General features: G+C 31.7%; 2 protein-coding genes across 3 annotated transcripts in view; both read left to right on the top strand.

The window, feature by feature from the left end:
- The window catches only part of LOC148614710 (radixin-like), a 29,311-nt gene extending 18,260 nt beyond the window's left edge, over positions 1-11,051 (top strand). Inside the window, exons 9-15 of one of the 2 annotated variants that reach the window (XM_088589002.1) lie at positions 349-445; positions 1,071-1,344; positions 1,552-1,712; positions 3,743-3,959; positions 5,517-5,603; positions 7,315-7,418; positions 8,664-11,051. In XM_088589002.1, the coding sequence (XP_088445128.1) occupies positions 349-445; positions 1,071-1,344; positions 1,552-1,712; positions 3,743-3,959; positions 5,517-5,603; positions 7,315-7,418; positions 8,664-8,828 (1,105 nt within the window). In that variant the 3' untranslated portion in view covers positions 8,829-11,051. The remainder of the gene's footprint in view (positions 1-348; positions 446-1,070; positions 1,345-1,551; positions 1,713-3,742; positions 3,960-5,516; positions 5,604-7,314; positions 7,419-8,663) is intronic. The other variant, XM_088589003.1, reaches the window with a different exon arrangement.
- Positions 11,052-14,711: 3,660 nt separating this feature from the next.
- On the top strand, positions 14,712-25,836 carry LOC148614709 (uncharacterized). The gene is made up of 4 exons (XM_088588973.1): positions 14,712-14,872; positions 17,295-17,453; positions 19,716-19,808; positions 20,125-25,836. Exons 1-4 carry the CDS (start codon positions 14,828-14,830, stop codon positions 24,646-24,648), a joined length of 4,821 nt encoding a protein of 1,606 aa, XP_088445099.1. The 5' UTR covers positions 14,712-14,827; the 3' UTR covers positions 24,649-25,836.
- Positions 25,837-26,820: the final 984 nt, after the last annotated feature.

Here is a 26,820-nt window from a genome sequence, read left to right as displayed (position 1 = left end):
AAGAAATGAATTTAAAATATGTATATTATCAATTCACAAAAGAATTTCACAACAGTGTAAAATTTAAAATAAGTTGAGGAGCAAGTAGCTTATGTGCAAGTGAACAGAAAATTTATTTTATTTTGTAATGACTTTTTTCTACATTTGGTTTGCAATCAGAAACAATAATTGTAAACAAATTAGATATAAATTTGTTACGGCATATTGTTTTATTAGAAGTAGTCAGATAAGATTTCGTGTTTAAGACTATAGAAGAGACATTATATTAAAAAAAACTACTCGAATGAATTCAGGAAATTTTGTACCAAGAAACAATTATATTTATGTATGATCTTGGTTTTTTTCCAGACTTTCACCAAAAATAGGTTTCCCATGGAGCGAAATTAGAAACATTTCATTTAATGACAAGAAATTTGTAATTAAACCAATAGATAAAAAGGCACCTGTAAGTATCCTATATTTAATTGAAACCAGTAATGTGTTTGTCAATTGTGTATCTTAAATGCGCTTATTAATTACATGGGGAAAATAAGTGAGATTTTGTATATACACAAAGCATCTGTGATGATGATAATGAGAAGTTCTAAATCACCAGTTAATAAGAGGAAATCAAAATTTAGTTTGCAGTGAGTCGTGAAACTAAAGCCAAACAATAATCAAGTTACAGTCTCTAGGGTCAACTTCAAACTCTGAGGCTTCTATGTGAATGATGTACCATAAAATGAAATGTATTATTGGCCGAATTTCACTTGTGAAAATTGAGTTATAGTATGGTGAATGTCATTTGGGTTGGCGGGAAAACTATTTTCGTAACACTTCTTTCAGCAACTACTAATTACAGCCTTTTGGTATTTGGTATCTAGCATCAGGTACAGGTCCCATATTGTTGGCTCCAATTTCAGGCATGTTGGGCATCTACTTCCTGTTTAACAAAATCCTTCCATTCCTGTCTGAGCCTTTTTTTTTGTTGTTAAAACAAACAATATCAATTTCTTAAAAGTCAGATTTAGAAAGACAATAAGATATAATACATGGAAATTAAATTAAAAATAATATTTATTTTATTTCAGGATTTTGTGTTCTATGCACCTAGACTTAGGATAAACAAAAGAATCTTAGCTTTATGTATGGGTAATCATGAACTTTATATGAGAAGGAGAAAACCCGATACAATTGAAGTACAACAAATGAAAGCTCAAGCCAAGGAAGACAAAATGTCCAAACAACAAGAAAAACAAAGGTTAGAGTCAGAAAGAATTGCAAGAGAAGAAGCAGAAAAGAAACAGAAGGAAATGGAAGAAAAATTACGGCGGTTTGAAGAGGAAAGTGAAAGAAGAGCTAAAGGTAAAGTAGTATTATTTGATCAGGTAACATAGATTTATAAACAAAAATAATCACTAGATTTTCCACAGATATATATTGAAGTGTATATTTAAAAAGATGCATTCCGTCCGATATATACCATTTAAAAAAATTGCATATCAGGCAATGAAAACTGTCAAAGTACTGAAATGAAAAACTAAGACTAATTGTTATTTCTGTTCTGTACAGAAATGGCGGAACAAGAGAGAAGGTTACGAGATATGACAGAAGAAATGGAAGCCTACAAACGTCAACAAGAAGAGCTTGAAGAACAGAGGCGTGCAGCAGAGGAACTCCGCAGACAATATGAAGAAAGTGCTCATCTGGCACAGGAAGAAAAGGACAGACTTGTATGTAGTTTTTTCTTGTTGGATTGCATTCACAGAATCATTTGTACTTGTTAGAGTGAGGCATGTAGTGCTAGATTAGGGCTACAGTCAAACCTGTCTTTAGTGACCTTCCAAGTTAAGACAGGTTATTGTTGAATACAGGTGGTAGCCAACACAGGTGTCATTGTATACACTAAAGTATGTTGCGTCTTGCATAGGAAAAGGAGCACAGAGAAGCAATAAAATGTAGTCTTTTTCATAACCAAAAAAGAGAAAAATATGTATAAAAAATCAAATTATATAATGATTCAGAAGGGTATTAGGTTTTTGCATGATAAGCGACAAGGGGGATTAGAAATGAAAGGGGCTTTTCTTCTGTACATGGGTAAAGGGATACTGCTTTGTATATGTAGGCTGAACAAGTCAATGAACGTAAAAGATTGGTATGTAAAGTCAGTACAAGTCATATTTATATATTAAGAACAATCTACTGAGGTTATTTACATTTTTGTAGCAATGTAAGTTTATGCTATTTTTTTGTATTGTTTTATCCAGCTGAATAAAATGAAATTTGATTTAAAGTAAATATGTTTAATTGTTAATGTACTTTTAAAGACTTTCTTTATGTAATGGGTTGTATATCTAACTTCAATTTAATACAAAAAGAAGTCTGTAATTCTTGCTAAAAATGTTTAGGATATTTTCATCTTATTTGAAAAATCATACAAGCTGTGATGCTTCAGTAGAATGTTATCTTTGTATGCATGGAGGTACCATTGGGAAAGCATATTATTCAAATGTATCATTGTTATTTTAATTAACAATAATAAGTCTTTATTCCCTACAAGTAAACAATTACATAAAATATATTTTCTAATCACAGACCATAAGTTACATTTTATATCTTTAGAGTAGATATAACTTATTTATCTTGGTATGGTTATATTTCTTGCTTAGAAAAAATAATATAAGGGAATTACCATAGAAGTAAGTTGGTCACTTATTATTTTTTTCAAATAATGACAGCTTAACTAAAGGTTTGGATTGTATCCCTTCAGCACCAAAATATTAATTTGAAAATTTGATATTAACACAGTACACCTAGTATCTAACTTTGCTATGCCATCAAGCCCTGTGCAGGTCCGGGGGTTAAATGAATAGGCCTGCAGCAACGCTAAGCTTGTCGTAAAAGACGACTAAATAGTGCTCACAACCCTAGCCGGGGGCTAGGGCACTCTGCCCACAGAGCAACTGGGATGTGTGCCCCAGGTGGTGGAATGGGGTACCCCTGGCGTGTTACATGCTGGGGTTGTCAGGCTATAATACGGAAAACCTGACCGCAAACCATAGGGGTGCACCGTGTTGGGAAAGATGCCACATTCCTCCCACGTTAAAGAATCCTGCTGTGGTATTCGATAGGAGTAGGAACCTTTGCGCTCCGCCACAGGAGGCTGATTTGCCCGACCTTACCCATCACCCCTTTTTCCAGTGGCAATTAAAATTTGTCGACCCTATTATTCTTGTGTCCCATCCTTTTTTTTCATTTCATGTTCATTTTATCATCCATTTCATGTTCATCGTCTGAATATAGATGAAATATTGCTGCTCGGACATTAAACCCCAACAAACAAAACAAGCTATGCCATCAATAGTACAGACAAGTTTCAGCATCAATGTGAATTACCAACTTTGGGCTATTCCTGGAAAAATGTATAGGGGGGTTGGACAGCATCTTTTAAAAATTGTATGAATGAGGGTACTTCAAGACATACACAGTAATACTTATTTATGAACGTTTAATTTTAATTCTTTGGGTGGTGGGGTATAAAAAAATGTGCTGTCCAATCCTCCCATACACTTTTTCCTGGAAGAGCCCTTTGTTTAACAAATAGATTTGACATAATTTCCCTCCATTTTTTTTTGTTTAGTATTCACCTTTTTTAATTTTTTCTCTAAAAATATTCAATTTTACTTTTACTTCTTTGTTTCCCCTTTCTCTCTTTTTTCCTTGTTTTTCTTCCTGCACTGACTCTTTGTTATATATTATCTAGGCTGCACAGTATGCAGAAGCTCAAGAAGAAATTCAGCGAAGTATGGCAGTCCTGGAAGAAAAAGAATCTGAGATGAATTCTATGCAACAGAATTTGGAGCAAGCTCAAAAAGAACGTGAAGAGAAAGAACAAGCCCTGATTGAGGCTATGAACACAATCCATGTCCGTGAAACTGAGCATGAGGAAAATACAGTGGAGGAAGTGAACCATGAATACAGTAAGCTATATTTCAATGTGTTTTGTTCATTTAATGCTAGCTGAACTTGTATATGGGGTAAATAAGGTTCATATCCACTTTGTCGTCTTGTTATGATTGTTAATGATTTTGGGTAAATAAGGTTCATATCCACTTTGTCGTCTTGTTTTGATTGATTATGATTTTGGGTAAATAAGGTTCATATCCACTTTGTTGTCTTGTTTTGATTGTTAATGATTTTGGGTAAATAAGGTTCATATCCACTTTGTCGTCTTGTTATGATTGTTAATGATTTTAGCCATGTTTTCTATGTTAACAACTGTGTTTTTGGTGAAAACTTATTGGAACATTAAATAAGAATCAGGGAAGAGAAAATATGCTGATAAAAATTATCATTATTGGAAAAGTTGTACTTTTTTCTATTTGTGAAGAAAAGGAACTTGAATGTTTTTATTATTATAAAGATTTACTGTTATTTGACATGATATCAAATTCTTTTTCTACATCCAAAATTGTAGGCCATGCTTTGTTGAGTAAGATCTTTTACAAGTCACAAACTGTAAACACTTGATTGTTCATGTACATGTATGTACCTCTTGAATAATTTGTATACTTTCTTGTAGCTGTAATTGTAGTTGAATAAATTCTGACAATTTAGGCTCCTTTCAGTATATCGAATAACATGTAAAATTATAAGCTGTTATTAAGTTCCTTTATAAAACTTTTTGTTTGACCTTTAACATTACAAATGATTTACACCATTTTTACTTCGATGTATCAAAATATTTGTTTGCCCTCATTGGAAAAAATCTCATTTCTCCCTTTTGATATGCTAAAGTTAAAAGTCCATGCATTGATATTGTATCTGAGTGTTGTATATTATTGGCAGTGGGCGTAGGATAGGCTATGATTATATTCTGTATTTATTTATTTTTTTCTGACTGTAATTTTCTACATATCTTTAAAATAGTATTCAATAAGGAAAACTTAACATTCATTTAAGATTTAAATATATACAAAACAATAATTTAGTAGTAAGGGAAATGCTCTGTTTATTTATACTTTATAGCAGTTATGTCGAAAATTACAGTTATTATATGTATGGTTTTTCTATAAACTGAAACAAGAATTTTCAATGTAAAATCATGGTGATTGTTGAACATTAATACTACAGCACTGCTCTGGGCATGACTTAATTTTTTATCCACCTGTTTATACATTTAAGCTTCAGGCATGAAATACTGCTGTTAGTTATTTTATGAGCATGCAAAATTGATAAGCTATGCAGGCTGGGACCTTTTTCCCTTTCTAACAATTCGCCCTATTTTTGTCTAGCATGTTTATCTTCCCCTTTTTAACAAACATTTCTTTTAAAATCAGGAATTCTTGAAACTAATAAGAGTGTATTAGCTAGTGTAAATGTCACCAGAGAAAGGATTCTTAGATCACTATTACAGATGAAATATAAAAATTAGATTTATAACAGTGCTAGCTATGATCTGTTCATGCAGGTTACTCAATATTTTACATTGAAATATTTGTTAAAATACTATTGAATGTTTATTATAATCAAACCAGGCCAAGTTGAGACTTCAGAGGACGTTCATATGACCTTTGAAAATGAATATGAGGAAAACACTGTTGAGGAAATGAACCATGAGTACAGTAAGTTTGTCGTGAACATGTCACCGCACAACTAATGCAAGTAGCTTCTGCTGTGGAGAAAAAAATCTAGGCTAAAATCTTAGAATTGGGTCGGGCATGACCTGTAGACAAAAAACAGATGGGTCAAGATTGATTTACTAACATTTTATTGGACTAGGAATTATGAACTGAATAGTTTCAGTCATTAGAAACTATAGAAAAATATTTTTGGAAAGAGCTTAAAAAAAACCTTGGGTGATGGACATAAAATATTCTTTTCAATGATACACAAAAAAACTGAAATTGAGACATTAAAGTTTTTTCCTTTCAATTCCCATATTTTGTCATTAATTGTGAGTCTAGTTCCAATGGTACACTTCCCCTATTAAATCAGTTACTATGCTTACAATCCTTAATGTTGTTATAATTGAAATTTCCAACCTTTATGCTGTAGTTAGGCCATTCAAAATTTTATTTGGTTCTCAAGTCGTTGGTTTTGGAAGTCAATTAGGAAGGGACATTTTTCATTGTGGTGCTTGTTACATCATACACCACCAAAAATATATGAACGTGTGCAATGAAAGTAATGAGTAATACTTAAATCTTTAAAAAAAAAAATTAGTGATGCTTGAGAATCAAGAAGATATTTTTTATTTGGCCATTCTTCTATGAGCTTTATCCCTTTCATATTTTTTCTAATCCACCTCTATCAAACCACAATGTAGAGATTTAACTTTCGTTTATATTTCAGTTCGTAAGTATATAGCTGTTCGGTATTAAATAATTGAAAATAGTCATGAAAGTAGCCAATAATTGTAATTTCTACAAAAGATTGTGAGAATGTATGCATAAAGTAGTAATATTGGAATTGAAAAGCAACTCAAAGTAGAGTTATTTTAATTCACAAACAATGGCTGTTTTCATGTACATGTATTTTAACCAAAGAAACTATGTACAAGAAATTATAGAAGACTTCTAATAACAAGTTCAGCAACAATACTTGAATAACTTGGAAAATATATATATTTAAAATATTTCCCTACTTTATTGTCTAAATGATTGAACATTTCTAATCTGCTATAGCTTATATCTATGCATGATGTCTCAGCATGATTTAACAGCTTTTTTACCCTATCTGCATGATTAATATGGAAGTAATGCTTTCATTAAAATGAATTTTTTTTTAATTAATGTAGTTGTTCATAGAAAATTTAGCCTTGTTTAAGTTTTTTCCTAACCTATCATTCACAGATTTAACCTCAAATATATTTTTATACAATTCTAACAATTTGAGAGGACCAAGTTTTCAGTTTTACAGTAATACTGGTATTTGGTACTGCTTCTTTATTATTGTTATAATTTTTAATTAAAACCCCAAGTGCTGTGCTGCCAAATTTGTTTCATCTAATTATGAGCATTTTGTTACTTAAAACTGTTTATTGTGGCATACAATGGTTCTTAAAGTATGCTGCTATAGATCCCCAAGCTCAACAACTATGATTGAATAAGCATATTTTATGACAGCAGTGTATGATTTCTGCAGTTGTAGATTATTGTGCTTTAGGCTTAGAAAATTTGCTTCTGATCATGAAGAAATTAAAGTGAATGTTATTCTTCAGGTTTGTTATGATTGCATTGAAGCATGTTCTGTTAAAAAATTCTCATAAATGAATTGCAGGATTCATTGGAAAAATACTATTAATTATGAAATTTATTAATTTTTTTCTTTTAGGTGCCGACTTGCAAGATTATGAACAAGTAGAGAGTCTACCTAGACCAGAGGAAGAAAGATTGACAGAGGCCGAGAAAAATCAGAGAATGAAGGAACAATTAAAGGTGTGATGAAATAGTTGTTGGTCATTAGGTCAGGCAATTACTATTCTGTGTTAGTTTCCTGCCTAGAAAAACATGCCCCCCAAAGTAAACCTGCCTTACCAAGCTTTTGGTTTACATGGTAACATATACTGAGTTTAAGTTTGTTTCATTTTCCTTTCTTTTAAATTGGGTGCCTGAAGGAGGAAAATTTGGGAAAATAGAAAAGTGATATATACAGTGAAAAGTTTTATTTCTTGAAAATAAAACATCTGAAATGATGATTATTAAAAAGTCTGTATCATCAGTTGACATTAGGTTCATCTGACTGTAACATTTCCAGAAAGTGGGATATATAATTTTTATACACACATTTGTCTTAAAGGGAGGCATTACGGTATACCAGTGTCTGTCATTCACACTTCGCACAATAAAAAAAAATACTGCCACCAGTTTTTGTGAAACTTTGGTGTATTTCTATTCATATGAGCTCCCTTTGATTTTATAGTTCCAATTTCTTTTCGTGACTTCATTTGTACAAATATGGGGAGATTTTATGTTTTCAAACTGTAACTCAAAAACCTTTGCAGCAGTGTCAATGAAACTTTGGTGAATTGTTTATTTACATTGATGTAAGCTCCCTTTTAATTTTTGTAAATTTTTGATTTTATGATTTTAGAGTTATGGGACTTTGTTGCAGTTTATGACTATTGATGTTTTCTCCCTCTTGTTATGGATGTCTGAATTTCTGTAAAAAAAAGGTGGAATTTCCCATAATGGCGCAGTAACTTCAAAACACTTAAAACAATTTTGAATTTTTTTTTTTTTTTTTTTTTTTTTTTTTTTTTTGTTAATTAAAAGAAACACTTCTTTTATATTTTTATATATTGTGTGTCCAATTTTGCCTAATCTGTTTTGGATTTGATCTCTGAAGGAGTCTCTAGCTACCCTTTGTGATGCATTTTATATATGTATCTGTTGTTTGCTATTCGTTTGGAATTTCTGAACTGCCATTTAGCTGATGGATTCAGGGATAGACAATAGAATTAGTTGTTTACACATATTTTTTGTTGCTGTTTAGTTAATGAAACTGAATGCCAAATATATTCTTCCATTAATTACCAGACATATTGTAAATTTGTGTAATGTTTTCAAAATTTAGTTCTTAGAGCATCTTAATTGCAATATAGCTTTAAACAACAGTATTGTTATATATAATTCTATGGCCTATTTATTTATTTGTGTTCTTATTACATTTTGTATTTTCAGTCTCTCCAAGAGGAGCTCCAAAATACAAAGATAGATGAGAAAGCAACTACCACCGATATGTTACATGCTGAAAATGTAAAACAAGGTCGTGACAAGTACAAAACTCTCAAACAGATTAGACAAGGAAATACAAAGAAGAGAATTGATGAGTTTGAGAGCATGTAAACAGTTATTATGTACAGAAACTTGTCAGAACTGTGATTGTATATTTTTACCAAGCTGTTTTGTACATTTATTTGAAAGATCAAGCTATTTGTATATTCCAAGGATGATTTTTTTTTCATGCTCAGTATGTGAAAATAAGAGAGAACAAATTTTTCTTACTTTTAATAATCTCTTATAGTTAATTATTTGTTCAAATTGTTTCGGTCTTCATATTTTGTTTCTTTAGTTTTTGTTTTAAGTATTATTTTTGTTAAGTGCAACAGACTGCTAAGCTGTGTTCAAATTTATGTCATTGCATTCCCATTAAATTGTTACACAGTGGTTAACAAGAAACCAGGGGTAAGGGGAAAAATTATTTGAAAAAAGCAGCTTGGAGAACTGATATTAGTTGTATATATGACAGTAAAGAATGTGAAACAAGTCTCAGATAGCTAGAAAATGGCTACTTATTTCTCTGTTGGTTAAAAGTTGGATTACTGGAATTATTCAATGGATGGAAATTCAAGTATGTACATTGAATAAAGTTCAAATTAGTTACAGCAGAGAAACTGGTGCTCACTTAAAAAGTAGAATATTGAAAATTAGATTGGGATGGCCTTCATAGAACTGGCTTATTTTACAGTGTATTGCATTTATAATCATGTAGAATAGAGAAAAATCAGTATAGTACAACATATATAAAGTTTTTAAGAAAACAAGAAGAAACACAGTACGTAAATTATAACTGATTCATTGTTGATTGAAGACTTGATTTGTTTTAACCAGAATGCAATGCGGTAGTGATTGCAGTGGTAGCATATGTTTGCCATATTGCAGTATTTAGAGTTATAGGCTAGCCTTGTTTTGGTTGTATCATCTTTATATGAAACTTTCCATGTGGTTTGCACAATTAACACTGAATAATTTCTATAATCGGATAAAGTTGAATTGTACTTATTATATAATGATTATGTATGTATAGACCCAATTTGTCATAATTTAATGCTTATATGAACTTTTTTATTTTCATTCAAGAAGTCAGATATAAGAGTGCATATCAACAACCTCTCTTGTTTATTTATATTTAAGACAAATTATTTATATTCAGCCTAACATGATATTTCATTCGGTCATAACTTACCACAAGTTTATTTTGTCAAGTATTTGATATTTTTATATTGTGGAAGTACTTTTATTCATGGGTATTGTGAGTTTAACATTGCATATAACTGGTGAGCAAAGATGTTGTAATTTGTTTTGTAACTAAATTCCTTTCTTTAACTGTCCAACAAAAAAAAAAAACATGAACATTTGTGCTCATGAAGAAAAGTTCATTCACAGAAACCATTAAGTACTGATGATCGTTCAAAGATATTGAGTCATTATAGAGGTCTAGAACAACAGTTAGGGTGTTTATTTTATTCTCCTAAATACTTTCTTTCTTTTTTGGTTAAGGATGTGTGAAAAACTACTAGTGTTTTCATAAGTGTTGTGAACTAAATTCACAGTTTTTCAATGGCACTGTGATGCAAAACTGGGATGTTATGAGAGATATATTTTTGTATTGTTGTTTTTATTTCAAAGCCAGTTTTGCCTAAACAAGATGAAAGTTGAATATCATGTCATTCCATGGTGTGCTATTATATTATCAAGTATATTATTATAAATATGTTTGAAGAGTAGCGTATATAACCTTTTTCTGTCTCGAGATTAATGGTCCATGAAGCTGTAATCACCCTCTTACAATTATATATACCGGTTAACATATAATTCTCAAAATTTGGTGAGTTTGGGGTATTATGTTCTGGAGTGTTTTACAAATATGAAGTATTTAACTAGTTGGATTACGTGCAAGTTCATATTAATTTTTACTTTAGTCAAATTTTTTAATTGTTGAAGCTTTTTTGTTTAAGTATCAAGTGTGAAATTGGCTTTAAGTAAAATTTAATGTATTGATTTTATGCTATCTTTGAGTTTTTCTTAGAAATTAAAGTCTTAGTATGGGCAAAGTAGGTTTCTGGGCACAAATTTTTTATTAGTTTTGGTGCTAAATTTCAGTTTCATGCACAAAATCAAATTTCAAAACAAGACCACCAGTTATAGTTATAGAATGGGGGATGAACTTTTTTTTACCTTTCAACAGGTATGTGATAAACCTAGACCATTGTCTCATTGTCATTTTCATATCTAATTATAATGATGAAATGCAAATTATCAACAAGAAATAAAATTCTACCAAACTGATTGTGTCACTTTGATATGAAATGCCTTACATTTCTTTTACCCCAATCAACATATCAAGGGTAAGAAATGATCTTCATGTCTATTCACATTGCTTTTAAGTGCAACTCCTAAACCACTGAAGGAATTTTAATGAAACTTTATGGGAAGGTTTGGCATCATATGTAGATTTGCATGAAGGCATATTGTTACTATCAGAGGACTCTAAAGGGAGATTATTAAACGAGGGTTATAAATTTGAATTCATTTCAAATGAAGTGCTTGATATTCTCTTAATTAGATTGCTCACAGTATTTTTATTTGATACCGGTTTTGCTTTTTTATATCCTAAAAATTAAATCCGGTTTCATTATGTCCTGGCTTTAGTATACCTTGATTGTACATGCTACTTTAAAAGTGGCTATTTTGGAAAGATATGACTTAAACGTCAGTCTCTTTAAGAATCAGGCAGTGGGTAAAACATGGTATGAAAAAAGCCCACTATCTTGAAAGTTTAATTTAACTATTTGCACCCTCATAATCCAGGTATAAAGACAAGATTTTCCATATCACATTGGAATATTGAGTTATAATTTCATTACAATGTACTGAAAATTAACATTTCAAGGGCAGATAACACTGTCAAAAATCTAATTTTTCTAACATTTTATTGAAAAATTTCTGAGCAAATCAATTGATGCAGAGATCAAATAGAGAAAGCATCCTTGAGTGCAGTTATATTTTCTGATCAGTGTTTTTGACATGCATGTTTCAGATTTTTTTGCCTGATTCTTACAAAAACTTATTTTGTATTTCTAGAAAAAAAGTAATGTTAGATATTTGATATTGCATGCATATATAAACCAGAACCACTAGATACCATCACTAAGTGAGTTTAAGGACCTGATTTACAACACTTTTAAAGAAGTAGGATTTTCTAATGATCTTGGTTCTGTAAAAACAATGTTCAAGTCCTTGTACTACATTTGTTGCTATTCATTGTGTGAATGACAAGTGTGATTAGAAAGCACACACAAAAATGTTATGGTAATAAAGGTGTTCTATAAACCAAAATACTGTCTGTTGTCAGAACTATCTGTTCATTAAATGATTAGTTAAAATAAGCAATTTAATCTTCCATTTCCTTTTTAAGATATTTCATTTGAACAGAGAAGTGTTAAAAATGCAAAAAAAATAAATATATATATATATATATATATATATATATACATTATACTTCAAAACAATAGAAACCCACCCCTCACATTTATTATTATTTTTTTATTACAAAATCCTTTCTAACAATAATTAAAAAAAATGAATGTTTTGCACGTAAATCTATAGCTTCAAATCCGGTATAAATTAATCTTTTCAAATTAAATTATAAATTTTTATTACCGAACAAAAATTATTTCACATAAAATTTTTAAAAAAATGAAAAAAGTAAAAAAAAAAACAACATGTATCATCGTAAAGGTTGGCTATTGAGTAATTTAAATAGCTATTTAGGAGCGATATATCCTACATTACACCAGTGTGTCTTACTTCATTATCACTGAACACGTGTGATCTTTTGGACACTTTATAAGTTTGAGTAGCTACCAATTATAATGGCCTTCATCTCTAAATCACCATTCACCAGCGTGTTTGGGAAGTTGTACTCTACAGTCAAGTGATTTACCTTTTTTTCTTATTGGATAACATATATTTAAATATTCAAAATGCGTTTACTTAGCCAGTTTTGAGTACCATTTATTCATTTGAAATGTCTGATAAACTATTACGTCATCGCTAAGTCCTAAAAAACTTTCATCTTGTTCCTAAGTAAATAGTTTGTGTACATGGTCACTTCAGTACATGGCGTTGACTGCAGAACCAATTGTGTGTCGTCGCCTTCTCCATTAACGTTTCTCTAAATTACTTCTGCTTCTGTCAATTTAAGATATCAAATTACCCCATCAGCTTTGAAAAAATACAAATAGGAGAATAAAAGGTAGCAAATATCACCTGATGCCTCTGTACGCCAGCACGTCGTTGTTAACAATGCAGGAAATTACAAACAAGTATTTCCATCGCATGTTCTATAGAAAAGACTCAAATGGACACAAAATTACTATTGTTTAGCACTTCTTTGTAAATACCAAATAAGAATGCGTGGCATTACACATCATACTGATGCTCAGAGTTCCGTTTGAATGAAATATCGCTATTTTTTTTATTTCTGATAAACTGTTCAGAGATCACGAAATAGATTGTTTACACATAGTAATAAGTCATACACACCTATCTATTTTAATTAAGTATAACATGTCCTTGCCATTACCAACAACACGCAGTTGTTGTGGTCTTGTTTGAACATGTAAGAGGTGTAAGGTGATGAGAAAGTAACATTCTTTATGAAAATAATTCTTTAATTATAAAAATATGCAAATAACTGACGTCAATTACGAATCGTAAATGATATTGCATGATGTAAAATAAATAATATTAGTGCGCATTTATATAAAATATCCTTGAAATTCAATGTTTTGATAACTTAACATTATTTTTCTCTCTTTTCTTTAAGACATTTTGTGAAAATTCCACATCCCGTAAAAAAGTAATCTTAGAACTATTTACGATGGAGATAAACATAACAAAGACCCTTGTGATAATTAGTCATGTGTTAGCTTCTGGGTAATAACCTATCCACTTCTACGGAAGTTAGTTTTACGAATGCCGTGATGATATCACGAAAGGGGACATTTTTTCCCCCGAAGAATACTATTTTCACATGTGATGCCAGATGGGATCAGAAGATTTCAATCTGAACCAAAAAAACAAAAAAAAAATGAATGTTGTTTTAATTCGTCTTCCCTCATATTTTATTTAATATAAAGCGAAACCGACGAACATAGAGAATACAGTGTGATAATATAATAAAAACCGAGAATGGATACACTGAATATATCAAGGAGACAAAAAACCTCAACAGGACGAAAAATGTCATCTCAAGGCCACCCATGGGTCTTTAATGAATAACGATGAAACCCTCACACCACAGGGTAGGCTGCAACTGGAACTAAAACAACATTAAACACAGACAAAGGAAAAAGTAATCTGGAAATGAATACGAAACAATTCATACAGAGTCCAACTTCCCAACTTGGGTCAGTCATAAAAGTGTGAAAAAAGGCAACATTTTTTTAACAAACGTTTTGATCATGAACGAATAATTGTTGACGAAGGCATTTGTTAGGGCTGCCCTGCATCAGTTACGATATAAAAATATTGTAACGATTACAATTCATATGATTGGTGTTTTTGTGTTTACGAATAACTGTAAATTGGTGATACTTTACAAAAACGGAGACAGATAAATGGTTTAGAGCTAAATACTAATGATAAATAGATTGGACGAAATCTGAATTCTTTTTTCCTACGATACAATCATTTTAGTGGTATCAATACTACTAGCATGCCTTTCTGTGTATTGAATATGTAAACAGAAAGATATGTTTCCAATCGATTATATTGTCTACAAACGTCCTTTAATATACAAATTATTTATCGAAAGAGATCATGTCTATCAAAAATAATGCTATAAATAACAAGCATCCTTGTGGTACCCCTTAACATCAATCAAGCATAATTATTAATTGTCATAGTACATATAATTGTTATAAATGGCACCGCCTCTACTACACGACAAACAAATATATTAATAATAGCGATAACTCGGCAAAGGTACGCTGCTGTCCATCGTTTGTGCAATTGGAAGGAAAACACTTCGAACGAAAAGGATAATTTACAATAAAGACATGAAAGAATACTACGAAGACATTGAAACTGCCCGAAGTACCCAGGTAACTTTTATTTATCAATTTGGAAACGGATATTTAATCAACGAAACGGCTTATTAGTTTTCATTTTTACATACGTATACAATTACTAGAAAAAAAGATCCAATGTTACATTATTTTGACTTTCCTGGGGGAATTCCTAATTATATATTAGAAAACTATAACTCAGTTTTACTGTTCTCAGCTGTTAACAGAGATATTTGAAATAGTATGAGTACGTTACTCTTTTAATTGATAACACAGACTTCAAACTATCTAGAGGTAATTAATTTGACAAGATATTAAGGGAAATACAGTAACAGTTACATTCCACAAAGTGATAAAGAATCACGTGTGTAAAGAACAGCTTCGTTTTGACATAAAATACATAGTTCAAAATAACAAGATATGGATAAAACATCAATATAAAACTGACATCAGATAGTGTCAATATCCTTACTCTTACTTTTAGCTCATGTCAATAATTGCCTTTTCAATTCATAATCTTTTATTATCAACCAACTACCCAAAATACGATAAAATATGTCTAAAACTGACCAATTGATATGAATTCAAATCGGGCATCTATACGGGGCCAATATGAAAAAGTAGGGTCAATATGGATCAAACCAGGGCCAATACGGCATCATAATTTCCGGTCGTTTGATACCGCCATTTTGAATTAGATATGATCACTTCATTATCCTATTGGATTATTTAAGCATATGTACCTAAACATGTATATAATTAACCAAACAAATAAAAAATTAAGAATATGGTAAGAAAACTTGATTTTGATTTGGCATATAATTCAAATACAATCAAAAGCTCTAAGGAGCTTCAGACCAAATATAAAAGCATACATTATGCAACATAAACTAGACAAACTAAAATCAAAGGATGTGCACATAGAAAACAAAAACAAAGGAATCCAACATAACTATGATATGCAAACCAATAATTTATTACACCAGGCAACCCTATTGTAATGCCTAAAACAAAAGAGCAGAATATAATTTCAATTACACATTTGTATATCTAAAATGTGCTTTCAGAATTGTATTATTTCGGGAACTTTGATCACCAGGACTAAAAGCTGCAGAAACACAAAAAAAATCTTCCATTTTATACAAAAAGGATATTTAAGACTGATTAATGCAAATAAACCACATGTTCTTGGTAAAACACGAAAACAACTGTTCTACAATTCATCTAGTTGAGTTGGTTAATAATATTGTCAATAAATATGTAATTTGATATTGGCCCTGTTATAGGTTTCGGTCAATCATATTGGCCTCGACAGCGGTATTGGTCCTCGGCGATGCCTCGGGACCAACACGACCGCTTCGACCAATATGACAAACCTCAAACCTATAACAGGGCCAATATGAAATTACATATTTGTTAACGTATATCATATAATTCCTGTACCTCTGTATTTTAGTATTAGCATACTACCGGTTTTAAACCACAGATAGTTAAATTCATTTAAGCTATATATCTGGGTGGTTTCATGACTGATTCCTTAAATCAAACTAGTTTTATGCGGAGTGAGTTTATTGTCAATTAGGATTATTTTATAAGAGTACATTGTGCAGTAATTCATTATTATTTATGATTATTTAATTCAGATAACGCCACTGATATTATATAATAGCACGATTCTAATCAGTCTCTACATGTCGTATATATTATATCTAACAGCTAGGATCTGTCTCTCAAATTGAAAATTAGACTTCCTGCAACTATTATAGGCAGATAGTGTCAAAATTTGATTTATACAATGATCTCAAAGTAAAGGTACTTTCAATTAATTAACACACAGTTTGTGTTTCAATGTCATTGTTGGTTTTTTAATGATATCATTTTTTTTATAACAAATTTAGTTGAGAGGGGAGAAATGTTTTTCATAACTTAACATCTACGACAATAGTTGGCTAGGTGAAATACATATTTTGTTAGATGGATATAATAAAAAAAAAATGAAATGACATGAATATAGTGTTATTGATACACAAACGTACAATAACATAAAATAATAATACTATGACAAAACAATGCAGTACATTTCAAATTTTATCTAGAGCACTAAGCATCAATAAAACAATAAAATAAAACTACATTTATCCCATTCCCATATACAAAATATTTCTAAATCATCATTGGTGTAAAAAAAAAAACGGGAAAAAACATTCGAAAATTTTAGAAAAATTCCTAAGGCATACATTTATTGTAGGTATAAGACATGAAAGTTAACAAAAAATACAACTAAACAACCTAAATCAATATAAAATACAAACAGATAAACGAAGCGCACTGTCCTCATTAAAGAAAAACTCTTAACATAAACACTGCCTGTCTGGTTTCACCATAAAAATAAGTTTCTGGTACTATTATGCATTTTTTGTTAATGAATTCAACGGCATCTTTAATTTTTTTTCTTCAGGAAACCGTTCTTAAGTTTCATGCCCAAGCCAAGCGATGGATAGCATACACTGTCTTAACAGGAAGTCTTGCAGTTGTTGCAGTTACTGGAATTCTGGTTGGTTTATACCTCACCGGAAATTTAGACAGATCAAAATCAAAAGAAAAGGGTTCTCAGTCGGTGAGTATAGACACAGAACGAAGATATTATCGATCTATTTAAAATCTGTCTGTAGCAAAAGTCAAATTGTACGTCTTGAAGTGAGGTTTTTCCATTACAGTTCACTAAGTAAATCACAACTACAATGACCTGAAATCGCCCACATTTGAGCTGTCATGTAGTAAAATCCCAGTACATGCTTTACACATTTTGCGTTAGACTTAGTAGTACATATGTAAGTCTTGGAACACAATTAATAAGGAGACATGACATAAAATGATTATTTATCAATGTTAAAATGATCGTTAAATCATTACAAGACGATACTTCAAGTACGAATTTCTAAACATTTACAAAAATATGTAAGATATGCAAAAAAATATATATGCCCCCTCAAAAAAAAAATCATGAACATGACAAAGAACTAACTTGCAGTTAAAAATATGCACTATCATCGAAAAGAAATACACACAATTAAAATGTGCGTATGACAGGGTTGCCCATTACTTATCTTGGTTAATAAAAATCGCTTATTTTATTGTTGAAAAGTCAGTATAGTTGTTTTTTGTTTCCAATGATAAAAATGTACTCTTACTTTACCAGATTCTAAAGGAGTGGTAACACATGTTGTACGCGTTTTTTCTTCTTTTCATGGCATAGATTATACATTTACATCTATGTAATCAACTAATCTTTAGGAAAATAACTCTTGCAAAATGCAGAAGTATGCTAATATAGTAAAACCTGTCAAAACCGAACATCAAGGGGGCTTAAGGTTTTGTTTGGTTTAGACAGGTGTTCGGTGTTCTCAGTGTCACTTACAACCAGACAGTTTCGGTCGTCTTTAAGGTCTCAAAGCGGTAACTGGTAGTAATTTTATACTGAAAATAGACCAATATTCAACTGTTTTGTTTATAATGTTATTACAAAGTCAAACTGTTCGCCTTAAGATGTTTTCGTGAACATTTTATTGACATTTTGTTATGAAAATTGGTCTGCCGATTAAACCGGAAACATAATGCCCCTTAAGACAATTTTGATGAATCAAAAGATATAACTTTTAATTAATGATAATTAATTCATTCACCAACAATGTACTTACCGGTGAGCAGTTCATCAATAATCGGTCCAAGTTATAATTTGGTTTCAGAGGTGTCAAGGATCAATTAACGAAATAATTAACTTTTAATTGGCAGAGTTCGGTTTATACAGGTAAAGTTACATATCAATTGAGGGAAGGGATACAGAAAGAATTCGGTTTAGTCAGGTAAAATTACTACAGTTTGAATAGGAAAATCTACGAGACTTTGAAATTAGTTCGGTGTAGAGTGAAATTCACTTATTTCAGGGTTCGGTTTACAGAGTTTTCAGTGTATATTCGAGGTGTATTTTAGAACGCATTACAGTTATAAGCGCACGAAATGTAGCTTCACCATGACAATATTATTTCAACTTATATTGGCCACAGAAAATGAATGTTGTTTCCAACGTCACTGTTAAAACTAATATAAAATATCAATAACGTGAATAACACTTAACATTCAACTTTTATTCAGGTGGAATTATTCGCTAAATGTTTTGACGCGGCGTCATGACGTTGAATTTAAATATATCCAATAATGATAGTTGTATTAAATGTGGAGTAATGTGAAATAAAACTGATCAGAGTGTAAATGGAAAGTTCTCGTAAAAATGCCGTTTTATTAGCCATACCATGAGTATTGACAACATTTGTATTCTTTCATATTTGGAGCCAAGTTATGTTATTTATTTCGAATTGTAAGCTATTTCCCCTTTTGAATAGTGTGAATAGTTTTGATTTTAAGTCATGTAAATATATGTCAACGTTCTTCATCATAAATTGCATTTGAAACAATACGAATATTTTGAATTTTATTTATTTTGAAACACTTACAATGAAGGAAGTTAACAAACAAACTGTTTGTTGTGATTCTTTCGAATGTTAATGCAAACAATATTAAACAATTTTAAATCAAATAAGTAAAAAAATCCGAGACTGTCAAAAATAACACTGTTTTTGCAATAATCTAAAATATATAAACTAACAAACCAAATATTTATTTTCTATTTTGCAGTACTAAAAATCATTTAAAAAAAAATAACTGCTGAAATATTAAAGAGCGACATTACCAAAGGCTGACCTCGCTTCAGTACTATATGTTTACCATATATGATATACAGAAGTATTGAAGAAGTACCAAGAAGCAGCTTGTTGTTACCATATTTTGCAGCCGGAGACTAACCTTTTTTTTTTAATTTCAGGATATTCCCAATTATGGCACAGATGCATTGCAAGGTTCAAAGGTCAACGATAAATCAGATCCAAGGCGAATGGATGGTAGTCTTTCCCCAATGGTAACTTTTCGTTTGATACCGTGATACTGTCATTCATTTTTGTTTATTGAATAGTTAATTTCTTATTGCTTTCATTTAAGGGGCATACATGTATGTAATAGTTCAATTTGTTAAAAATAATAAGAATAAATAGTGCGTTTAAGAAAAGCAAAACTAAAAGAAATACATTTTATCCGTTCGTTTAAATTGCTTCATCTCTCATTTACAAAAAGCTGAAATGGTTTTTAAGTAACCCTCTAAATTATGTGATAGTGTTTTTAATATCTACTCAAACAAACTTAATAAATTTAAAAAAAAATGTTCTATTATGTTTTAGGATATAGTTTTACCACCATCAGTGAATCCAGTGAAAGACCACATTCAAAAGTCTTTGAAGGGGTTGACTAACCAAATACCTAAAGGTCATTTATCGCAGTTTGAAGGAAAAGATATTCTAAAAGTTGAAAAAGTGTCAAAAACTACAAATATACCTTTAACTACTGATAATACAGTAACAGTTTCTGTCAATAACAATATGATACAAAAAGACACCAGTTTAGAGAAACAGAAAGTAATAATAAGAGTCGTGATAAAGGATAAACCGACAACGACAGAAAACACACATGAGAAACGTGGTCAGCATCAGTTCTCCGATTCTGGTTCGAATGACATTTCACACGACGAGCACGAAACTTTCGAAAGTTCTTTCGATTCTGAAACGTCGGATATAAGTTACTCATCCGAAACGTCGGAAAGAAGTCACTCATCTGAGACGTCGGATAGAAGTCACTCATCTGAGACGAGATTAGGTGAAAATTACAGTAATGGTTTTGACCAAACGTCAAAAGAAAGTGATTCTTCAGAAGAAACAGCACAAAAAGACGACATTTCAAATAATTCTGAAACGTCGGATTACAGCCACTCATCCGAGCAAAGTTCAGAGGAAAATACCAGTAAAGGTTCAGACGACTCTCAAACGTCAAGTACTATCTCATCCGAAACATTAGAAGAAAATGACAGTGATTCATCTGATAAGCAAACACAAACAAATAAAAAAATTGTTTCAGATGATTCTCATATATCAAATAAAAACTTATCTATTAGGGAAAACGACAGTTCAACCAAATCTGACACATCAGACAGTAGTGAATCAAATGAAGATGATAAACACAACGATATTTCAGTCAATTCTGAAATCTCAAATGACAGTTCATCTCAAGAAACATCAGATCATAGCAAATTAATTGATAAAAGTGCATTAGAAAACAATGAAAACATATTTGATCACTATGAAACATCCGATGAAAGTTCATCTTCCAAAGAGCTTATGCAATCGAACGACGACTTTGAAACTTCGAGGATAAGTAAATTACTTGACAAAAGTGCAGAGGAAAGCAGTGAAGACGTCTTAAACGATTCCGAATCATCGGACAGTACCACATCCTCTCATAAAAGAAAAGAAGAAAACAGCGATGATGTTTTTAATAATTCTGAAACGTCGGACAAAAGTGAATATTCAAATGAAAGTACAGACAAAGACAGTGACAACGTTACAGATGTTTTTGAAAAATTGCAAGATGGAACTTCTTCAGATGAACATTCATTGAAGGAGGACGAAGTTTCAGACATTTCTAAAAGTCTAGAGGACAGTATTTATCTCGACAAAAAACAGAACATCATCGATGTTAATTCAATGGAAACATCTTCAGAAGAGAGTGAGACATTAAAACAATCTGAAAGTGACGGTGACTCAAGTGAAAATATAAAAAAAGAAGTATCTGAAAGTGATGATGACTCAAGTGAAAACATAAAAAAAGAAGTATCTGAAAGTGATGATGACTCAAGTGAAAATATCAAAAAAGAAGTATCAAAAAGTGAAAGTACTGAATTGTTCAATAAGGACGAGACACTTGATCCTGGAGCTGAAGATAAGAATAAAGTTGAACTTGAGAATAATAAGGACGACACAGGTGTCAGCAACGAGGAAACAGCGTTTGATGATAGTGTCAGTACCGTTAGTGAAATCAATTTAGATGACAATTTATCGTCTATAAATGCGGCTGAGATCAAAACAAGATTACAAGATACATTTGGAGATGAAAGTTATGACAAAGGTTCGCAATCAGATGTTAAGAACTCGGGCGTAAAATTAAAGAAAAACACAGAATTGAATGAATATGATTCAGATACATTATTTGAAAATATAAATTACAAAAATAAAGACAACAACTGGACTGTAAAATTAGAGGACAACAGACAAACTCTCGACGGATATGATAGCAGCGACTCAAAGTTAGACGAAAGAAGACCAAGTGAGGGAGAAACAGAGTCATACGAAATGGAATCAAGAAGTGAAGATGGTATCGACAGTAGCGGTGAACATTATGACAGTAGTTCAAATAGTGACGAGGCAAAGACAAGTAAAGACAATTACGTTAAAGATGAGAATAAAAGCAAAACAGAATATTTCAGAAGAAGTGAAACAAATAACTCTACCAGCGATATAGACAAAGACGGTATCGAAATCAGCAATAATATGGAAAACAATACGCCAGAAGATAGCAGAGAAAAATTGAATGGTCGTGATCAGAAAAGTGACGAAAGCCAACACGGAGAAGATAGCGGAAACGATAAAATACCCAATCACAAAGGACTGATACTTGATCCCACCAAAGGGAAAATAGTCAAAAAAGGCGTTTGTTGCGGCAATAATGAAAACGAAGAAAAAACAGTTGATAACAGTGAAGAAGGAAATAATGCGATTAATGATAACAAGCCCATAGAAACCAGAACACACAACACACATTTAAGTCATCACGAGAACAGCAAAAATGATGATGATGATGATGATAGTAATTCTAGTGATGGCAAAGATCATAGTGATATTAGTGACAGTGAAAGTAGCAATAGGGATAACACTTTTGAAGACAAAATTGAAAGCAGAGACGATGACATTAGCAGTATCGTTAGCGATGAAAACGACAACAGTGACGAGAGTGACAAAAGTGACGTAAAAAATTCTGACAAAAGTTCGAATAAAGAGGAGGAAGAGAAAGATTCTAAAATCGATACAAGTGACAGTACTAGTATGGATAGTATTAATGACAATAACGACGCTAATAGTGGTAATGAAGACAGAACAGATGATGGAAACGATAGTAAAAACAGTGTTTACAATAAAGACGAAAACAGTGAAGAAAGTGAACCTGCATCAATTGGATTGATGGGTTTAGTTAGTCAGCTGCAAAATATAAATGCAGTTTCTGATGGGGGAAGTATTGACATGTTACCAAATGGTTTTGCCATCTCTGGCGATGCGAACATAGATCGAGACATTGATGAAACTGGATTTTTAGAAAAACTTCTAGGAGTTGATTTACTACCTCAGGCAACTGCTAGTATTAATGTTAACTATTTAGCAACACCATTACCAAACTCAACCATTAAGGAACCAGACGATTCAGACGAAACCAACGAGGATAACATGACTACTTCGTCAGCTAACGATGTAGATTTCAAAGGGGATCAGACAAACCAATTTGCATTAAATGATAACTTCAATGGTCAACGTAATGTTGTTGATACCTTTAGCAACACTCTGAGTTTTTCTTTGGATGAATCAGAGCCATACATAGGCCAAGATACAGCTATTGAGGATTTGAATATTGAACGACTGGGAACCGATTCTGATGAAAACCTTGGTGAAAATGTAAAAAGCGATGATGGCGACACCAAAGACGAAAATATGAACAAATCTTTTGAGCCAAACGGTAAAAATTATATCAACGACTTGAAGAATGAAGACACTCACAGTGTAGAGCTGGAAAGCATTAACGACGAAAAGAAAACCTCTGACAAATATTCAAGTGAAGAAAGTAGTGAAAATGCAAGGGGTGAAAGCGGGGAAACTTCTAGTGATAGTTTAAATCAGAGACTCAGTGACGATACAAAGTCTAGTGAAGAAAGTGACGAAATCAGTAATGGAGACAAACAGATTGAAAGCGATTCGAATGAAAAAACTGATGGAAGCAAATCTGACTCAAATACCAGAACAAGAATCATCAACAGTAAGAAAGATGCAAAATATCTCGATAACCATGACAAAAATATTGCCATCATTGCCAGGTCAAGTAGTAATTCACACAATACTGACACACAAGGAAACCGAGCAATGGAAAACGTCGAAGGCTCCAAAATCAATAACGTGAAACTTAACGTACAAGTTGATTCTAATTTCAAAGGGCCATTGCCAAATTTAAATGGCGACAAAATTTCATCACAGTCATCATTTGAAACAGGGTCTTTTATTGGCTTATCGCATGACGTAGGAAAAATGGGGCCATCAAAGCGTTTGAGATTGTTGGGCAGTGCTATGGCGGTAAATAGAATGAAAAAGATGAGTACAAATACTAAGAACCTTGTCGACGATGACCATCCTTCCACAACGAAGAATTTACAGATATTTTCAAAAATCCCGACAACGTCAAGACGAATAAGCAGTAATTTCCATGGAAATAGCATGATGTTTTCGAGACTACTTGGATTAGACCTGACGAATTTGCATGGGTCAACGCAATCGCATTTAGGCGGATCAGAGTTTACTCATGGTTTACTTCAACATCATCCAATGAACATTTTAACAACAAAAGCACCGTCAATGGTGGTTCGTGATAAGGAACAAAATATGGCTGTTATGCCAAACCACGCGGCGTTTCTTGATCACCAGCACAATCATGATCACAATTTTCATAATCATGATCACCAGTTTCACAGTCATGATCACCAATTTCTTAACCCTGAACATATACAGCCATCTATGGCAATGCACACGACTATGAACCCGTGGATGAATTGGGATTAGATCGAATTTGAGGTGAAAGTTTGATTTGACCTCATTTCTTTCCTATTTTATAAGAACCATATATAAAAAGTTAACTTGAAAAATAAAATTTTTCAGTACGATATTTTTGGAAAGTTTATACTCTCTGAATGATTTTACTAGGTGCAAGAAAATAAATAAAATTTTCTTTGAAAAGAAGAAAATGATTATGTGCTGATGATTGTGTCATAACAAATGAAATCAAATCTATACCTTTTATGTCATAAAAACAGAATTCCACATGTTTGTATTTCTAGTGCTAAATGTCGTGTCTCTGAAATCACACACAACACTTCGTGAATCTACAAAATTAATGATTATTTTGAAGTGTTGCCGTGAAATATTCATAAACAAACAAATACACTATTAAGATAGCAATGATAAATTTAACGTTTTCAAACGATCGCCGTTATCTTTGAGGAAGTGTCATTGACGATTAAATGAGAAACCGTACTACCTAGTAAAGAACACATGATTTTACACTGAAGGCTGCTTTTAAAAATGTTATATTGCAAGAAAATGATTGCAAGAGAAAACAATTTTAATGTTTAACCTTTTTAGCACTCGAAAACTAAAAGCATAACCTTTCAAACCATTTTTTATGTTGCTGGATATATTTTAAATAAAATTCATTTTTGTTGTATACATGTATATGTAGTATGTCATAATTATTTCTGGTCATAAATGAGATAGTACTGCGCAACTGCATGAATGTTGTTGGCTTATTCAAACTACTGATTTACTGATGACCTATTTCAAGACACATTTACATTGCATTTCATACCAATTGATATTTTATGTTGAAGTGTCATTTTTCTCATACTTTGTTACTTAGTAACAGTATTAGTTAGTGCAATAACAGTTACGGCGTCTCGTGTACATGGTTTACCAATTAATATTAACATTTTCATGTCACACTCGGCTGGTTCCGATTTTCTTTTACAAGTTTAGATACATGTAAATGTTAATATTTTTGTTAGAATCGATTACAAGACATTTTCAAGAATACTTTGTTATCTTAATGAATATATTTTAAACAATTCTTGAGCTATTTTATTATATGTTGTTTGTGGTTTATTTTAGCTGGTTCTAAATTAAGACCAATAGTAATAAAGTCTAGCGCGTGTTATATGAGTTATATTTGTGTAAATAAAAATGGTTTTAACGATATTTGTCATTCAATTTCTCTATTGTTACTGTACAATTCGAACAACGGAGTCGAATGTCCATTTCCGTTTTTCGTGAAAGTAGATTGTTTTTGTATTTTTTTTATAGATCTTTAATAACACAAATGAGGAATCATGGCCTGATCTTGGTCAAAATAGTGTTATGTTTACGCAGATCATAGAAGCGTCGGCAAAAATACCGAAGCGTCAACGATGGGGCAATTCAAATACGTCTAAATTCATGTATATAGCATGAACGTTACAACAAAGGCGATCTACATACATTTTTAAAATGAAAAAATAAAAAAAAAAATAAAAAACTGAAGCGCCCACAAAACAACGGGACAAATATCAGGTTATTCGGAAGGGTAGGAATGTCCCGCACTGCCAGCAGCATCCGTCATAAATCCGGCGATAGTCTAGAAAAAATAGCAACAAAGCACGGAGGTCCACTCAAAAACAATTAGTCTTGGGTGATAATATTCTCTTCGACAAAGCATCATGTTGTAAATAAAGTAATGGTGGAAAATTATCCGAAATAGACAATTAAATTAAGGTAATTAAACATGGGACAATTACAATAATATATGTATAAAAACCAGAATATTTTATCCTGAACTTGATAAAACAGATATAAATCATGCAAAAATCGTGTCAAGAATAAACTTGAAGATTTCAAAGGAAACGAAATATATTTCTTCGTAATTTCACCCTCTTTCAAATTCTAGTAGTGTGATTAAAATGTAATTGAGAAAATACTGTAGTGAATCATAAGACCTTTGACTTGCTCCAATACACTATGTAAAAGGAGTTGAATCACTGCAGCTAGTAGGTGTCGAGTTCAGGAAGGCTGTCATTCTGGTAAGACTTAGATTCTTACTGAAGATATCCTATCTTGCCTGTGAGATAGAAACTCAACATCGATACAGCAATCTACAATCTACAGCAAAAGTCCGTGTACATATCACAAGTTTTATAGTAACGGATC

The sequence above is a fragment of the Perna viridis genome, chromosome 6, assembly GCF_037379345.1.
Source record: "Perna viridis isolate PV_CMFRI_1.1 ecotype Kerala chromosome 6, ASM3737934v1, whole genome shotgun sequence".
Lineage (NCBI taxonomy): Eukaryota > Metazoa > Mollusca > Bivalvia > Mytilida > Mytilidae > Perna > Perna viridis.
This window is presented reverse-complemented; position numbering and strand designations above follow the sequence as displayed.